Here is a 15,184-nt window from a genome sequence, read left to right as displayed (position 1 = left end):
TATGGTGTTGTAGTTATGGTACAGCTCTTGAGCCTGACTGCCTGTGCTCACATCTAGATGCTCTGACCTATGCTAGATGTGTGAACTTGGACAGGTTTCTTATCCTCTCATTTGTATGTTGCTGACACCTATACCACAGGGTCCTAGTAATAAAATGAGTGACTATATGTAAAACATTTAGGAACAGTGACTGGCATACAGTAAGTACCCAATAAATGTAAACTATCACTGTTAATATTATCATCATATCTTTCATCCTATTTCAGGGTTGCATAGTAATTCAAGGAACTAACAATCCAGAATATAATGAACTTATCCAGTCAATGCACACTTACTTTGTTTTAGATTACATATAGTAAGCAATGTTGCAAAAAAACACCCTTTACATAGACCTTAGCCTCTGGAACTCTGTTGATTATATCCTCAAAATAAATACCAAAACGTAAAAAAATGGCAATGTTGAAGAAGAATAATGACCTTTAAAGTTTTGAAATCATAATAGCAGGCATCTCACCTAAAAAACACTTCTCCCATTTAGTCTTCCTGCAAGAAGACTATACCTGATCAACACTGGAGATTTATAGAAGACTATAAATCCTATACCTGTGATCAGGTATAGTCACTGGAGATGAATACTTTTTAAAAAAACCTTTGACAGTCTCTGAAGTAAATTTTAGAACGTAAAAACCAATTTTTTAGTTGATTGGTAAATAAAGATTTTTAAAAGTTGATCAAAGTTGATTAGTAATAAAGATCATTCTCTTTTCATATATTTGCTGTTCATCTCTATTTCTTGTTTTGTAATAATACTCGTTTTGAGGATACTGAAATGTTCTCTTCCATGTACATTGTAAATACTTTTCATTCTACTTTGCTATTGTCTTGTAATTTTTTGCTGTAGAGGAATTTAGAATTTTTGTTCTGGCTGGGGTTCTAAGCATCACAACTTCAGCTCTGAATGGAGAACTCAGCTCTGAATGGAGAACTCTGGATTGGTTTTGTTTGCTTTTTTGTGTGTCTTTCCAACCAAATGGTATGCCTGATACTCTTGACCCAGAAGGCAACAATTTTGGAGTTGGCTGGACACTTGTCTTCCTGTATGAACATGAACCTGTTATCTTCATAGTAACGGTGCAAATGAGTCCAACGTCCTCCTCAGACAGTCACTCAGAGCCATGAACAAAGTGATGGATGGAAAGTGCCTGCATATCCTACAGTATGTCTAAAAATTTTAAATTATGTACCTGTATTGCTCTAATAAATTAATATATGAGTAATAAAACACATAAAGACACAAAAACATACATAGACAAACACATAGAAAATTTCAGGTACTGGGAAAAAAGAATCTAGCTCTTCCTGTATGAAAACATCTGTTTTTTTCTGATTTTAGCTTCAGTATGATCCTGTTAGACAAAACCAAGTTTTAGGTATTCTTTTTACAAAGAACCTGAGGCATCACTTAAGGAAAAAAAAATATATATTCTTAGTTTTGAGTTCCTAGAACATTCAGGACAAATAATATCAGAATTCTCTCAGAATTGCTTTTTCAGTAAAGATTATATGTAGGAACACTGACACTGTGATGTAAAACTTCCAGAATCCTCAGGCTCTTAAAAGCTTGGGAACAGGGAATGATTTAAAGAAAAGGGGGTTGGGAGTAACAGCAGTTCACTGAAATAATATTAGATCATAAAAATTATGTGCTATTATTTTACATGGGGAAAAAGCAATTCAAACTTGTATCTATTCTTGCAAGTAAAGTTACAAATGCATATCAAAAATGACCATGGAAAAAAACCTGATTTGTAAGCCAGGTAACAATATGCAGGATTTTTTTATATTTAGTCTCATCTACATTATTATTTGTGAAATAAAAATGATAATAAAACAAATTAAAAACTAGAAGGAAAATTTTGAAAGGGACAAAAACAAAACCATAAATGGCATTAAACGCCTGTTGTCATTCTTTACTCTTGACAAAGAAGGAGAAAAAATGTGTCCACTCACCAAGAAATGAGGTAACATGTTAAATGACAGAAATGAAAAATCAACTCACCTGGAATTTGGTCATTTTCTTCTTTTTCTAGGGAAAGGCAGAGACCTGAGAAGGCAGAACAGGGTAACAGGAAAGAAGCCATGAGAGAAAGGGAAATGTATCTTTGTGTAAATCAGAAAAAGGTGTCCCTTCCACCAACAGATGTGGCCACACACATTCGCAAAGGAGCAGGCAGTGTGGGCTGGATTCCAGCTACCGCTCAGCTATCCAGGCAGGGTGCTCCAGTGCCTCAAACAGCCTACACGGCTGTACCCAGCAGCCCTCACACACCTCACAGCTCCCAGGGTGCTCATTCCTGGGAAATGTGAGAAAGGAGAGGCAGGGGAATGTATTAGTTAAAAGTGGACCCTGGGGACAAAATGCCTGTGTTCAAAACCTGGTGCTGCTATATACTTGCTGAGTAACTACGGTTAAATTCATTAACCTTTCTATGCTTCAGTTCTGTCATTTGCAAAATTGGGATCATAACAATGCCAACATTATAGGATTGTTAGGATTCTATGTGTGAGTAGTGGAAAGCTACTGTAACTATACCAGGGTTCTCTGTTTCCCTGCAGCTGCAGAGATGCAGATACAGTTCTGCATAATAAAACTGGCCCTGAAAATGTATTTTATAAGACATCTGGATGGCAGAGATTATTGCTCTATTCAGGGAAAGTCACCCTTAACTTCTGGAATGTCTGTAACTCTAGCTTCTTACTTTGTTGCCCCAGTATACCATTTGTTTAGACATCGAGATCACCTTTATAAAAAGTTTAGTGGCTTGTAAATATTCTTCCCGAAGCCAGAGGAGGCTGAATGGTACATCCCACTTTCCACAGGATATAACAAAAGACCAGTTAAATCTGTGATGCTACTATATTTCTGATGTTAAACAAAAAATGTCACCCTCTGTCTCAATTCCACAAAATCACACTGGTGATAAGAACGTCTAACTCACAGCGTTGTTTGTGGGGTTAAATGTGCTCATCTGTGTAAAGCAGCTCGATGCTTGGCCCTCGGGAGGATGTGGAGACCAGAAGTTTAATTTCGTGGGTTCTCCCTCAAGGTCTGTTACCTTATTTACTTTTCTTAGGCATCTTCAAGGCCATCTGCAGAAGAGAAAAAACTCAAAAAAGAAGAAAAGCTAATCATGAGTTGTGGATAGAGCAGAGCCTTCTGGTACCACCTTGGAGGGAAGTCTGCTGCTCTAGCAGGGCACCCGCCTCCACCCAAGTACCTGCCCATGTGGGCCACTGCTATAGAATGCAGTTGCCAAGGAATGTATGCACGACTACCAAGAACAAGTATTAACTTGGCCGAATAATCAGCAGTGAAAGAACTGATTTTTCTTTCACTTATCCAGTATTTATGGATCACCTTCTAAAAGGGATACAATTTCCAGATAGATGCCAGAGTAGAGTGTGCACAGAGGTCCTTTGGGAGAACATGGAAGGGGCCCCCAAACCCACACTTGATGGAGGAGAGGGATGGATGGGCTCAGTGGAGAAAATGAGGCCTGATATGAGCCCTGGAGGATGACTGACATGTATCAGCCACTCAGAGAGAGGAGAGTCATCAGAACACTGAAACAGAAGGAGAGTCAGAGGGTCCCTGGGGCAAAAGAGGAAGCAGAAAAGGTGGTGAAAAGTCAAAAGCCAAATCATGTGCTTTAGAGGAACTGCATCACTTAATCCTCACAATGACCAAAGAGTTAGGACAATTTGTAATTCCTTTTTGCAGCTGAAGATACTGAGGCATCAAGATTTTAAGTTACTTGCTCATAATTATCCATTTAGCCAGCAGAGCAGCCAGGGATTATTAGCCAGAGTCTCTGTTCTCAGTTACTAGGGCAGGGGCTCTTAATCTGCCAGCTCACTGGTATCAGTGGAGACTTTTAAAAAATAATACCAATGCCGAGGCCCCAGTCCAGGATCCATAAATAAGGAAGAATTTTTATGAGATTCCCCCCCAGGTGTAGAGTTTGCAGAGAGAGTTGTGAACCACAGACCATGAGATGAATAGAGGCATTTTGCAAGCTGAGTCCATGCAATTAACCACTAGACCATTATGCCTTTCGAGGGAATTGCCAGAGAATACACAGGCCAGGAGCAGAGCAGGGTCTGGGACCCAGGCCCCTTGATTCCCAGTTCCTCATTTCTTCCTATTGTAAGATGCTTCCGGAGCTGTCACTAAGAGGAAAGAACAGCAACATGTGCTGTGGATTCCTTTGCAGGGACATACTCAGTGTGAAGACAGACTTCCAGTTTAGACCTGCCTGATCAGCTTTATCAAGCAGGGGCTCACTAATCATTCAAGGGACTTTGAGAATTCAAAATAAAAGGCAATTCGAGTTCTGGTCAAGATGGTGAAATAGATGGTCCCCAGCATCACTCTCTCCCACAAATTACATTTTTATAGTTGTAAATTGGTTGATATCACCCAAGCTGGGGCCACTGGAGCTCAGGGGAAGAGGAGGAGAGACCTACAGAGTTCATGAAGGTGGGAGAAACCATGATGAGAGAAAGAAAAAACTGCTCTGAGGGTTTCGTGCTGTGGCTGCTTTAAAGCTGGAGCTGATGAGCACATGGAGCAGGAGCTGGCAGAAGCCCCAGCAGTGCCCTTCAGATGGAGCTACTTGGAGGTGGCAGGGGAGAAGAGGGCCTTGGTGGCCTCCAGGACAGCAAGAACACTAATAGGGTTCCCGTGGACCCACGCAGGAGCGAGGAGACAGAACACTGAAAAAAGGGAGCCATTCAGAGGCCAGTGAGTCACCACAAGGGATTGGCACATGGTAAGCATTCGGAGCATGGGCAGTGTGGCAGACAAGCTCACCAGGAGAACACAGGGACACAACAAGGACAGCCAACCCACCCCCCAATCAGCGCAGGACCACTCAGAGGAGACTGATCAGGAATGCAGAATTGCATGGGGTACAGTTTGATGAAAAAACTCAGGCCCAGATCAGAGTTTCTACACAACCCAGATCCACTGGGTCTCTGGAGAGCTGAAGTACCTATAAGGTCAACCATTAAACCCTGAGCTGCACAAAAAGCCTTCCCTACAAAAACAGCAGCAAAGCAGCAATTTAGCTCAACCACACAGCTCAAGTACTGGTTCCCACAGGAAGTTCCTCCGTTTTAGAAGTAAGCAAAGGACAAAAAATGAGTTCCGGCCCAGGCAAACCACCAGCATCTTGGGGACTGCCTGGGAACCAGAGGCTTGAAGCTGGGGACCAGACCCCACTCTCACATCCAGGCACACTGTGCCAGCGCCTCAGGGCCCACCCAGGGACCAAAGGCATTGAGAAGGGGACTGAACCCGCCCCTCCCTCACAACCAGGCACACCAGGCCAGTGCCTTGGGGCCTGCCCAGGGACCCGAGGCATGGAGCCAGGGAACAGACCCCCCTCCTGTAACCAGGCACACCATGCCAGAAGCTCGGGGCCCACCCAGGGACCCAAGGCATGGACAAAGGGACCGGACCCCCCTCCCACTACTAGGCACACCACGCCAGCACCTCATGGTCCACCCAGTGACCTGAGGCATGGAGCTGCGGACTGGACCCCCCCCCCCAGAACCAGGCACACTGCCAGCGCCTCATGGTCCTGCCCAGGGGCCCAGGGCATGGAGCCAGGGGCCCGGGGCATGGAGCCAGGGACTAGACCTCCCTCCCACAACCAGGCACACCATGCCAGTGCCTTGGGGCCCACCTGGGGACCCGAGGCATTGGGAAGGGGACCAGACTCCACTCCCACATCCAGGCACACCATGCCAGAGCCTCAGGGCCTGCCCTGGGACCTGAGTCATGGAGAAGGGGACCAGACCCCCCTCCCACAACCAGGCACACTGTGCCAGCACATCAGGGCCCACCGGGTGACTCGAGGCATTGAGCTGGAGACTGGACCCCCCCCACACACAACTAGGCACACCGCGACAACGTCTCAGGGCCCGAACAGGGACCCAAGCATGGAGAAGGAGACCAGACCACCCTCCCACAACCAGGCACACCACGCCAGCACCTCAGGGCCCACCCGGGGACCCAAGGCATTGAGAAGGGGACCAGACTCCACTCCCACATCCAGGCACACCACATCACCATCTTGGGGCCTGCCTGGTGACCCAAGGCATGGAGCCAGGGACCACACACACCCCACAACCAGCATACCGCCAGTGCCAAGGAGCATGCCTAAAACATCACCTCCATGTGGGTGGCCCACCACAGCCACAACAATAACCATGGCTACCTCAAAAGCAGCTAGATGCCACAACCACCATGCAGATGATCTGCCAACCACTGGAATGCATTGACACAAGGAGAGTCACCAGCAGAGATCAAGAAAAGAAGAGGATGTCTCTTTCCACAAAACCCATTTTAAAGTGACAGAAGGAGCATCTGCTCTATGATAATATTGGGGCACCTGATCACAGCTTTCAGCATTGGACACCTCATCTAGGAAACAAATCAGCAGAGTAACCATTATTCTTTCAGAAGGAGAGAAGAAATCTAGGGTAATTAGAAGGGGGAGGGGGGAGAGAGAGGGGAAGGAGAGAGATTGGACAAGAGGCATAAAGAATAATTACGATTTGTAACAATACATATGCTAGTAATATTGATTTGATCAACATATCTCAATGTTAAACCAAAAAAATATGTATAAACAATTTTGATTCAATAAAATAAAATTAAAATAAAAGGCAATTCTTGTTAAATATATATTTAAACAGTGGCCATCCTACAGAATATTCTTGTTTCTTCATATATTTGATAGAGTTAAAGTCTGATTATGTTTCTTTCTTGGTTAAAACATGTGCATGACTGCCCAATGCCTTTAGGATAAGGTCTAGATTCTTGGCAAGCCACACACAGGGAAACCTTCCATGTCCGTCTGCACATTTTCTCTGAAAACCCTCTCTTCCCTGTAATCTCCAGTTGTGTAAATCCTTTGATCTCACACAAAAACCTCCAGGTCCCTGCGTGTGTTGTTTCTTCTTTCTTTCCTTTTCACCTAGATCAGGGGTTGGCTTTTTTTGGGGGGGGGGGGGGGGGTGAACAAAAAAAGTGAGTATTTCAGCCTTTGCAGGTTATATGCTATCTCTGTCAAATACTGTTGTGTTTCTTTTACAATGTTTCTAAGGTAAAAACCATTCTTAGCTGGGGAGCACGAGGAGACACACACAAACAAGCCATGGGTGGTAGTTTGCCCATCCCTATCCTAGATCTTTTCAGTTTTTAACACTCAGCTTGTATGTCCCCTGCTCCACGATACCTTTAAACAGGTTTGCTACAGCCTTATCATCTCCTAAAACCCTCTTTGCCAGACTAATAAAAGCAGAGTGTTTGGCTAAGAGCCCAGGCTATATAATCAAGCTGCCAAGCTTCAATCCTGACTCTGCCATTTACAGGCAGAGTAAACTTTTGCAAGTTAATTAACCTCTTAATGCCTCTGTTTCTTACTCTGTAAAATGGAAATAAAAGTAGGGTTGTTATGAAGAATAAATGAGTTTAATGCATCAAAGCATTAGAAAGTTGCTGTGGTTCATAATAAACACCCAATAAATGTTAGTTATTGTTAGTAACATGCTCATTATTGTAACTATGAAATAAATACAGAAGCTACACATTAGTCCCAGTTTGTTTCTAAGTATATTCATTTTAGGCCAGTAATTACCAATAGGTGTACATCACCCTTTGAACATTCTGAAAAAGCTAGTGGCTTCAGCATCCCATCAAAACTGATTAGAGACAAGATTGTTTATTTCTCCCACATCAATTTTCAGGAAATTTGGATACAATCTCATTGAGTTGAAGGTTCCTATTTCCTGCTGCCTGTTGGAAAGCTGCACCAACCACAACTAGGTACTGAATAATTCCTCTCCGCTAATCCCTGTGCTTGGCAATAAGCACACTGAGAACTTGGCACAATCCCTACTACATAGAAATCTGCAGCTGAGTGGAACAGACAGATCAGAAACAAGCAGCAAAAGCATCAGTGAATTCAAAGACAGGTCAAGAGAAATGATCAAAACCAAAGCACATGAAAATAACATGTACTCTGTTGTTTTGTGACAGTGTTCTAGACATGTCAATGAGGTCAAGTTGGTTAATAGCTTTGTTCAGGTCTTTTGTATCCTTACTGGTTTTCTGTCGCCTTGTTCTATTGATTACTAAGAAAAGTGTTGAGATCTCCACACATAACTGCGTGTCAAAACTCAGAATTGTACACCAAAAAGAATAAACTCTACTGTATGTAAGTTAAACAGTAAATGTTAAAAAATTAAATGAGGCTGTTCTAAATGAGGTATGTGTAAAACTTTTAAGTACATAATAATCACCTGGAATCTCCTATAAAAATGAAGATCCTTGGTCTCACCCCCTCAAAATTCTAAATGAGTTGGTTTAAGACTGGATTCAAGGATCTGCCCTCGTATGGAGCTTCCAGGTTATAATGCAGCTTGAAAGCAGCCAGAGAAAAACAATGCATTACCTATGGGGGTATAATGATTTGAATGAATCCAGATTCCTCATTAAAAACCACAGGAGTGGCACAGTACTTTTAAAGTGGTGAAAGAAAAGAACTGTCAACTTTGGACACAGTACAGAAAAATATCATCCAGGAATGAAGGTGAAATAAAGATATTCTCAGATGAACTAAGAGAATTCATAGCCAGCAGCCTTGCTCTAAAAGGATTGCTAAAGGAAATTCTTCACACAGAAGAGATAGCAGGAAGACGGAGAAAACATTAGGAAGGAAGGAGAAACAACAGAATAGTAAATATCTGGGAAAGTATGACATAATTCTTCTCTCGAGTTCTTTAAAATATGTTTTACTGTTGGAAGCAAAAATTATAACACTGATGGAGTTTTCAGGGTATATACATATAGTATATGACAACTAAAGTATAAAGATAATGCATTATTTTTCTCTAGCTGCTTCCAAGTTTCTTTCTTTGTCTTTACTTTTCAGAAGTTTGATTATGACATGTCTGGGCTTGGACCACTTTGAGTTTATCCTGTTTGGGATTTGCTTATCTTTTTAAAAGACACCTAAAAGATACATCATAAGATACTAGAAAAGAAAAGCAAAAGAAACCCAAAACAAGCAAAAGAAAGGAAATAATAGAGGTAACAGTAGAAATCAATGAAGTTGAAAATAGATATATAATAGAGAAAAATAAATGAAACCAAAACTTTGAGTTTTTTGGTTTGTTTTAAGGTCAATAACATTGAAAGACTGGCAAAAAATGAAAGAGGTTTTTATTCTCTCTTTTATAATGTCAACACACATTAAAGGAATAATAAGATAATCCTATGAACAATTTTATGCACACAAATTTAAAAACTTAGATGAAATAGACCAATTCCTTGAAAATTATAAACTACCAGAAAATATACAAGATGAAATAATGTGAATAGTTATGAAATTGAATTCATTGTTAAAAGTCTTCCAAATTATATAGTCTTTAAGCTAAATAGTTCCACTGGTAAATTCTAATGAACACTTAAAGAAAAAATAACCCCAATTTTTCTACATAATCTCTTCCTGAAAATATAAGAGGAGGGAATGCTTTCCAACTCATGTTATGATGCCAGAATTATTCTGATACCAGACAAAAACAGTACAACAAAAAAGAAACTACAGAGCAATATCCCTCATGAACATAATTGCAAAAATCTTCAACAAAATATTAGCAAATCAAATCAAACAGTTAGCTCAGCTGGTTAGAGCGCAGCTTTATAATACCAAGGTCATGGGTTTAGATCCCCATATCCACCAGCCACCCCTAAAAAAAACAAAACAAAACACAAAAACCAAATCAAACAATATATTAAGAAAAAGTATAAATTAATCAATTTAATCCACTATGTTAACAGTCTAAGAAGAATCTTATCAATTGATGCAGAAAAAACATTTGACAAAATACAACATCCATCTGTAACAAATCTTTCACAAAATAAAAATAGGACTTATAAAAATGCTTTCCCCTATTATCAGAAACGAGACAGAAATGTCCTCTCACCACTCCTATTCAACACTGTACTGGAAATCAGCCAGTGCAGTGAGGCAAGAAAAAGCAATGAAAGACATACGGATTAAAAAGGAAGAAATAAAACTGACTCTATTCACATGCAACATAATTGTCTGTGTGGAAAATCCCAAGAAATCTACCAAAAACCAAAAATCAGAACTTCTAAGTTTTACAGTCATAGAATACAAGGTCAACACATAAAAATCATGTGTATTTCTATATACTAACAATGTGTGACTGGAAACCAAAATTTAAAAATAAAACAATTTGCAATAGCTCCCAAAGAATATATGCTGTTAGATTTAGGAATAAGTCTAACAAAACATGTACACAATATGTGTGCAGAAAACCATGGAACATGGATGCAAGAAATTAAAGAATACTTAAATAAATAGAGAAACATACTGTATTCATGAATTGGAAAACTCAACACAGTAAAGACAGATCTATAGATTTAACACAAGGCCAGTCAAAATCCCAGCTGAATTTTTTGTATATATAGGCAAGCTGGTTCCATAATGTACGTGGAAAGACAAAGAAACTGCAATAGCGAAGACAATATGGGAAAAATTTTTTAAAAGAATAAAGTTGGAGGAATCAAACTATCCATTTTTAAGACTTACCATCAAGCTACAGTAATTAAGATAGTTTGGTACTGGTAAAGAGATATATACTTAGATCAATTTTAACAGCAGGCAATACAGAAATAAACCCAAACAGTGTTAGGATAGTTGGTCAATTTCATGTAAAGAAATAAACTTCAACCTAACCCTTACATATTTTAAAGAAGTTAATTCAAAATGGATCACAGATTTAAATGTAAAATGTAAAACTATAAAACTTCTAGAAGAAAACATAACAGAAAATCTTCATGAATGAGGGTTAGGCAAAGAGTTCTTAGACATGACAGCAAAAGCACAATACATAAAAGAAAACATTGATAAATCAGACTTCATTAAAACTAAAAACTTTTGCTCTGCAAAAGACACTGTTAAGAGAATGAAAAGACAAGCTACAGGTTGAGAAGAATGAAAAGAGAAACTACAGAATGAGAAGAAATATATGCAAATCACATATCTAATGGAGAACTTGTATCCAGAATATATAAATAGCTGTCAAAAATCAATAATAGGGAAAACACAACCCAATTGAAATTGGGCAAAATATATAAAAAGACATTTCAGCAAAGAAGATATAAAGATGGCAAACAAGCAGAAGACAAGATGTATCTGCCAAACATCATCAGCCACCAGGAAAATGTAAAGTCACAATGCAATACCAATATACACCTATTAGAATGTCTAGAATAAAAAAAAAAAACAGATGATACTAAGTGCTGATTAAAATGTAGAGCAACTGGAACTTTTATACATCATTAATGGGAATGCAAAATGGTACAGACACTCTGAAGAACAGTTTGGCAGTTGCTTATAGTTAAACATACACTTTCCACATGACCCGCAAACCCATACTTGGGTATATCCCCTAGATAAATAAGCACAAAAACCCATACATGAATGTTTACGTCAGTTCTATTCATAAATGCAAAAAACTGGAAAAAAAAAAACTCAACAGGTGAATGGATAAACTGTGGTATATCCATAAAATGAAAGATGAACAACCAATAAACAGAAATGAAGTACTGACACATACAAGTTGGATGAATGTCAAAGGCAATTTGCTGAGTGAAAGAATCTAGTCTTAAAAGGTTACATACAGTATCAGTTCATCTTTAGACATTCTCAAAAGACAAAACAACAGGATTTTAGTGGTTATGTTAGCTGCCAGTGATTATAGGTGTGGTGAGGGTTGGTTATTAGTGAAAGCAGGCAGGGAGTTTTTTGGGGTGATGGAACTGTTCTGTACATGATTATGGTAGTGATTATACAAATCTACACGTTAGAATTAATAAAATTGTACACCAAAAGGAAAAAATAGTCAATGTATGATAGTTTTTAAAAAGATGTTTCCTCATCTGTAAAATGAGGGTAATAAAAGGTTATGAGAAATAAGTTAATATATGTAAATCATTGGAAACACTGCCTCAGTTACAAGGCACAGTCTATAAGTGTTATTACTATGATTTCTAACAATTTGTTTCCTAGGAAATTTGTTTTACATCATCAAAATATAACCAATAATTGCTCAGTACTCTGAAACAGGTGGTGGATTCTATAGCCTACCAATATTAAATGAGATGACCTAATTCCAATTTCAGGAATTCTGCACTGCAAGCCACTGATGTTAGCTGTCTGTTGGGTAGCTACTCTAACCACAAACCTTTAACAAATTTATGCTGTATGCTTACCAAGCAGAGAAAAACATGACATGGTCCCAGTAATAGAAGAATTTTCATTGTATGGAAACAGAAAGAGAAGAAACAAAGAGCTGTAAGACACAGGCAAGTCAAACTCTATATGGAAAACAAAATTCATCAAAATTCACCTCTCCAAAGTGCAACTCTGTCATGTCCCCTAGCTTTCTCAAGTAAGTGCCATTCTGTAAGCTACAAAGAATGAAAACCTTAGAGTAGCTGCTAGCATCTCCATTTCTTGGTCTTGGATATAAACAATTTATGATAATCAATGTTTGATAATGATGAAACTCAATATCTTACTAACCCAATGCTGGGGATTTGCTTTAAAGTACAGAAACAAAAAAATTGGAGGGGGTTGGTACAAGAATGGCAAATGGGAAAGGGGGAGGGAAAAGGGGGGGTTAGGAAAAAATTGGTAAAGGGTCACAAAAAATATTTACATTGTGTAACAATAAAATTTTTAAAAAACCAAAAAAAACAAAACTGGCAAATGTTAACAAGGGTTGAATTTGGGTGATGGTTCCACAAAATTACTGTATTTTATTCTTACTACATTTGGCTATGGTTACAAATTTCCACAGTAAAAATTTAATAAAAAAATAAAACTGATGAAACACATTTTGTAAAACTTAGGTAAAAATAAAAAATAAATCTACTGATCAGGAAAACATTAAAATACTAATATTGTTAAATACCAGCTCAGCCTTTACCAGTTGTGTGACCTGGGATAAACAACTTATGCTGTGTCTCAGCTTCCTCACCTTTAAAATGGTAACGACAGTACCCCCCGCCCCCATAGGGCTCTTGTGAGAATTAAATATGTTAATTCATATAAAACTCTTGGAATAACATGTAGCACTAAATGTCTAAATACTATCTTTATTATTTATGCCCAAGTATTCCCCCATCCCTTCCTGCATTTATTCAACAAATATCAGGGCATCTTCTAGCAGAATTTGCCAGTGAGTGAAAGAAATATCTTCTCCCTGAGAGGAGAGCACATAAGAGAAAGAAAGATGCTAAATTCTACTCAAGTGACTCTGTTGCCAGAAGTCAAAGGGTCATTTTGTTCTTCTCCCTACAGCCTTTTTCAAGAAATCAAGGCTGGGAATGAAAGGAAGCTGGGAGAAATCACAACTTCTTCAGAACTCCCGCATAAACTATAGTGGACAGTCCAGACAACAGAGTGACCCTCTCATAAAAACAAAACAAACAAAACAAACAAACAAACAAAAAGTCATTATCCAGAGGAATGGAAATCATCAAGTCGAAGGTATCCCTGTTCCCCAATGTTCATCGCAGCACTCTTTACAATAGCCAAGAGCTGGAACCAGCCCAAGTGTCCGTCATCAGATGAGTGGATACGGAAAATGTGGTACATCTACACAATGGAATACTACTCAGCTATAAAAACGAATGAAATACTGCCATTTGCAACAACATGGATGGACCTTGAGAGAATTATATTAAGTGAAACAAGTCAGGGACAGAAAGAGAAATACCACATGTTCTCACTTATTGGTGGGAGCTAAAAATAAATAAATAAATAAATACACAAACAACCTGTAGGGGGGGAGAGAAGAAGGCACAACAATTACAATTCCTTGAAGCTGATACAACAGTGAACAGAAAGGACATTGTTGGGAGGGAGCGGGGAGAGGGAGGAGGAAGGTTTCGGTGATGGGCCACAATAATCAACCACACTGTATATTGACAAAATAAAATAAAACTTAAAAAAAAAAAGGAAAATTTAAAAAATAATAAAACATTACGAATCCAGGTACAGACCGGCTTCTTTCAGTGATCAGAGAAGGGCCAGGGACACTGCTGCTGGAGCAGTGACCCTACCCTGGGTTCACAGAAGCTTTCAGGGACCTGAGTGCTTCTCAGAAAATTTAAAATCCCTTATAACAAGAGACCTATCTTGTACCACACGTTCTGTCTTTTTATTTAACTCTCAAAATAACTCCTAGGCAGGTACTAACACCATTTTAAAGATGAAACGGAGGCAAAGAGATTAAGATGAAAGCCTGATATTACTTCCAGGAAGTGGCAGAGCTGGCTGAGCTGGCTGGTGGACAGGAAAAGGGCTGAGGGAGAAAAGAACCCAGGAGACCCTCAATCCCCGCGATGTACGACCCTGGTGCTGGCCCTAAGCCGGGGATGCGCCCTCGCCCCACGCTTGAGAAAGCTCATTCAAAGGGAATGCAAACCCCGCCCTTCGTCATAGGCGGGTTCTCTTCCCCAGTTTCGAAAGCCTGGTTGCTACCGGCCAACGGCGAAACAAAGAAAGACCGGTGCGGGCGCCCGCAGAGGGACACCGGGAGGCGAAAGCTCACCTTTCTGAGAGGAACGAAGGCCGCGGCCTCACGTACCTGCTGCGGAAGTGGCTCTGCCTACAGGGACCTCCTGGACTACGTTTCCCAGAATTCCCGACGGGAGCAGGGACTGCCTCAGCCTTCTGCAGCGGAAGTCACCAGACTACACAGGGTTCCCAGACTACATTTCCCAGAATTCCCAACCAACTCCTCGTCTTCCTAGGGCGGAAGTGCCGGACACTGCACTGAGAGCTTGGATTGTATTTCACAACTTGCAGGTTTGGGACGAATTCTGTAACTGAGACTTCCTGGAGCCGAAATGCTTCCAAACACGGAGAGCAGTGATATGTATGTGTATGTGTATGTGTATGTGTATGTGTATGTGTATGTGTATGTATATGTATATGCTTCTCCATTTTCTCCAGCAGACTTCGCATTAAAGGTGCCTTTCCTGCTGCGTAAATGTGCCTGATCTTGTGGA

The 15,184-nt window shown here is 40.1% G+C and overlaps 1 protein-coding gene across 1 annotated transcript in view; it reads right to left on the bottom strand.

Moving 5' to 3' along the window:
• The window catches only part of ZNF112 (zinc finger protein 112), a 31,136-nt gene extending 16,339 nt beyond the window's left edge, over window positions 1–14,797 (bottom strand). The window contains exons 1-3 of the mRNA XM_063112630.1: window positions 14,725–14,797; window positions 3,000–3,150; window positions 2,060–2,104 (exon numbers count right to left, since the gene is read on the bottom strand). Of these exons, the coding sequence (XP_062968700.1) occupies window positions 2,060–2,074 (15 nt within the window). The 5' untranslated portion in view covers window positions 2,075–2,104; window positions 3,000–3,150; window positions 14,725–14,797. The remainder of the gene's footprint in view (window positions 1–2,059; window positions 2,105–2,999; window positions 3,151–14,724) is intronic.
• Between the last annotated feature and the right edge of the window lie 387 nt (window positions 14,798–15,184).

Source organism: Cynocephalus volans, chromosome 10, assembly GCF_027409185.1.
Source record: "Cynocephalus volans isolate mCynVol1 chromosome 10, mCynVol1.pri, whole genome shotgun sequence".
In the NCBI taxonomy this organism is placed as follows: Eukaryota; Metazoa; Chordata; class Mammalia; order Dermoptera; family Cynocephalidae; genus Cynocephalus; species Cynocephalus volans.
The sequence above is the reverse complement of the archived record's forward strand: the minus strand, read 5'-3'. Positions and strand labels throughout refer to the sequence as shown.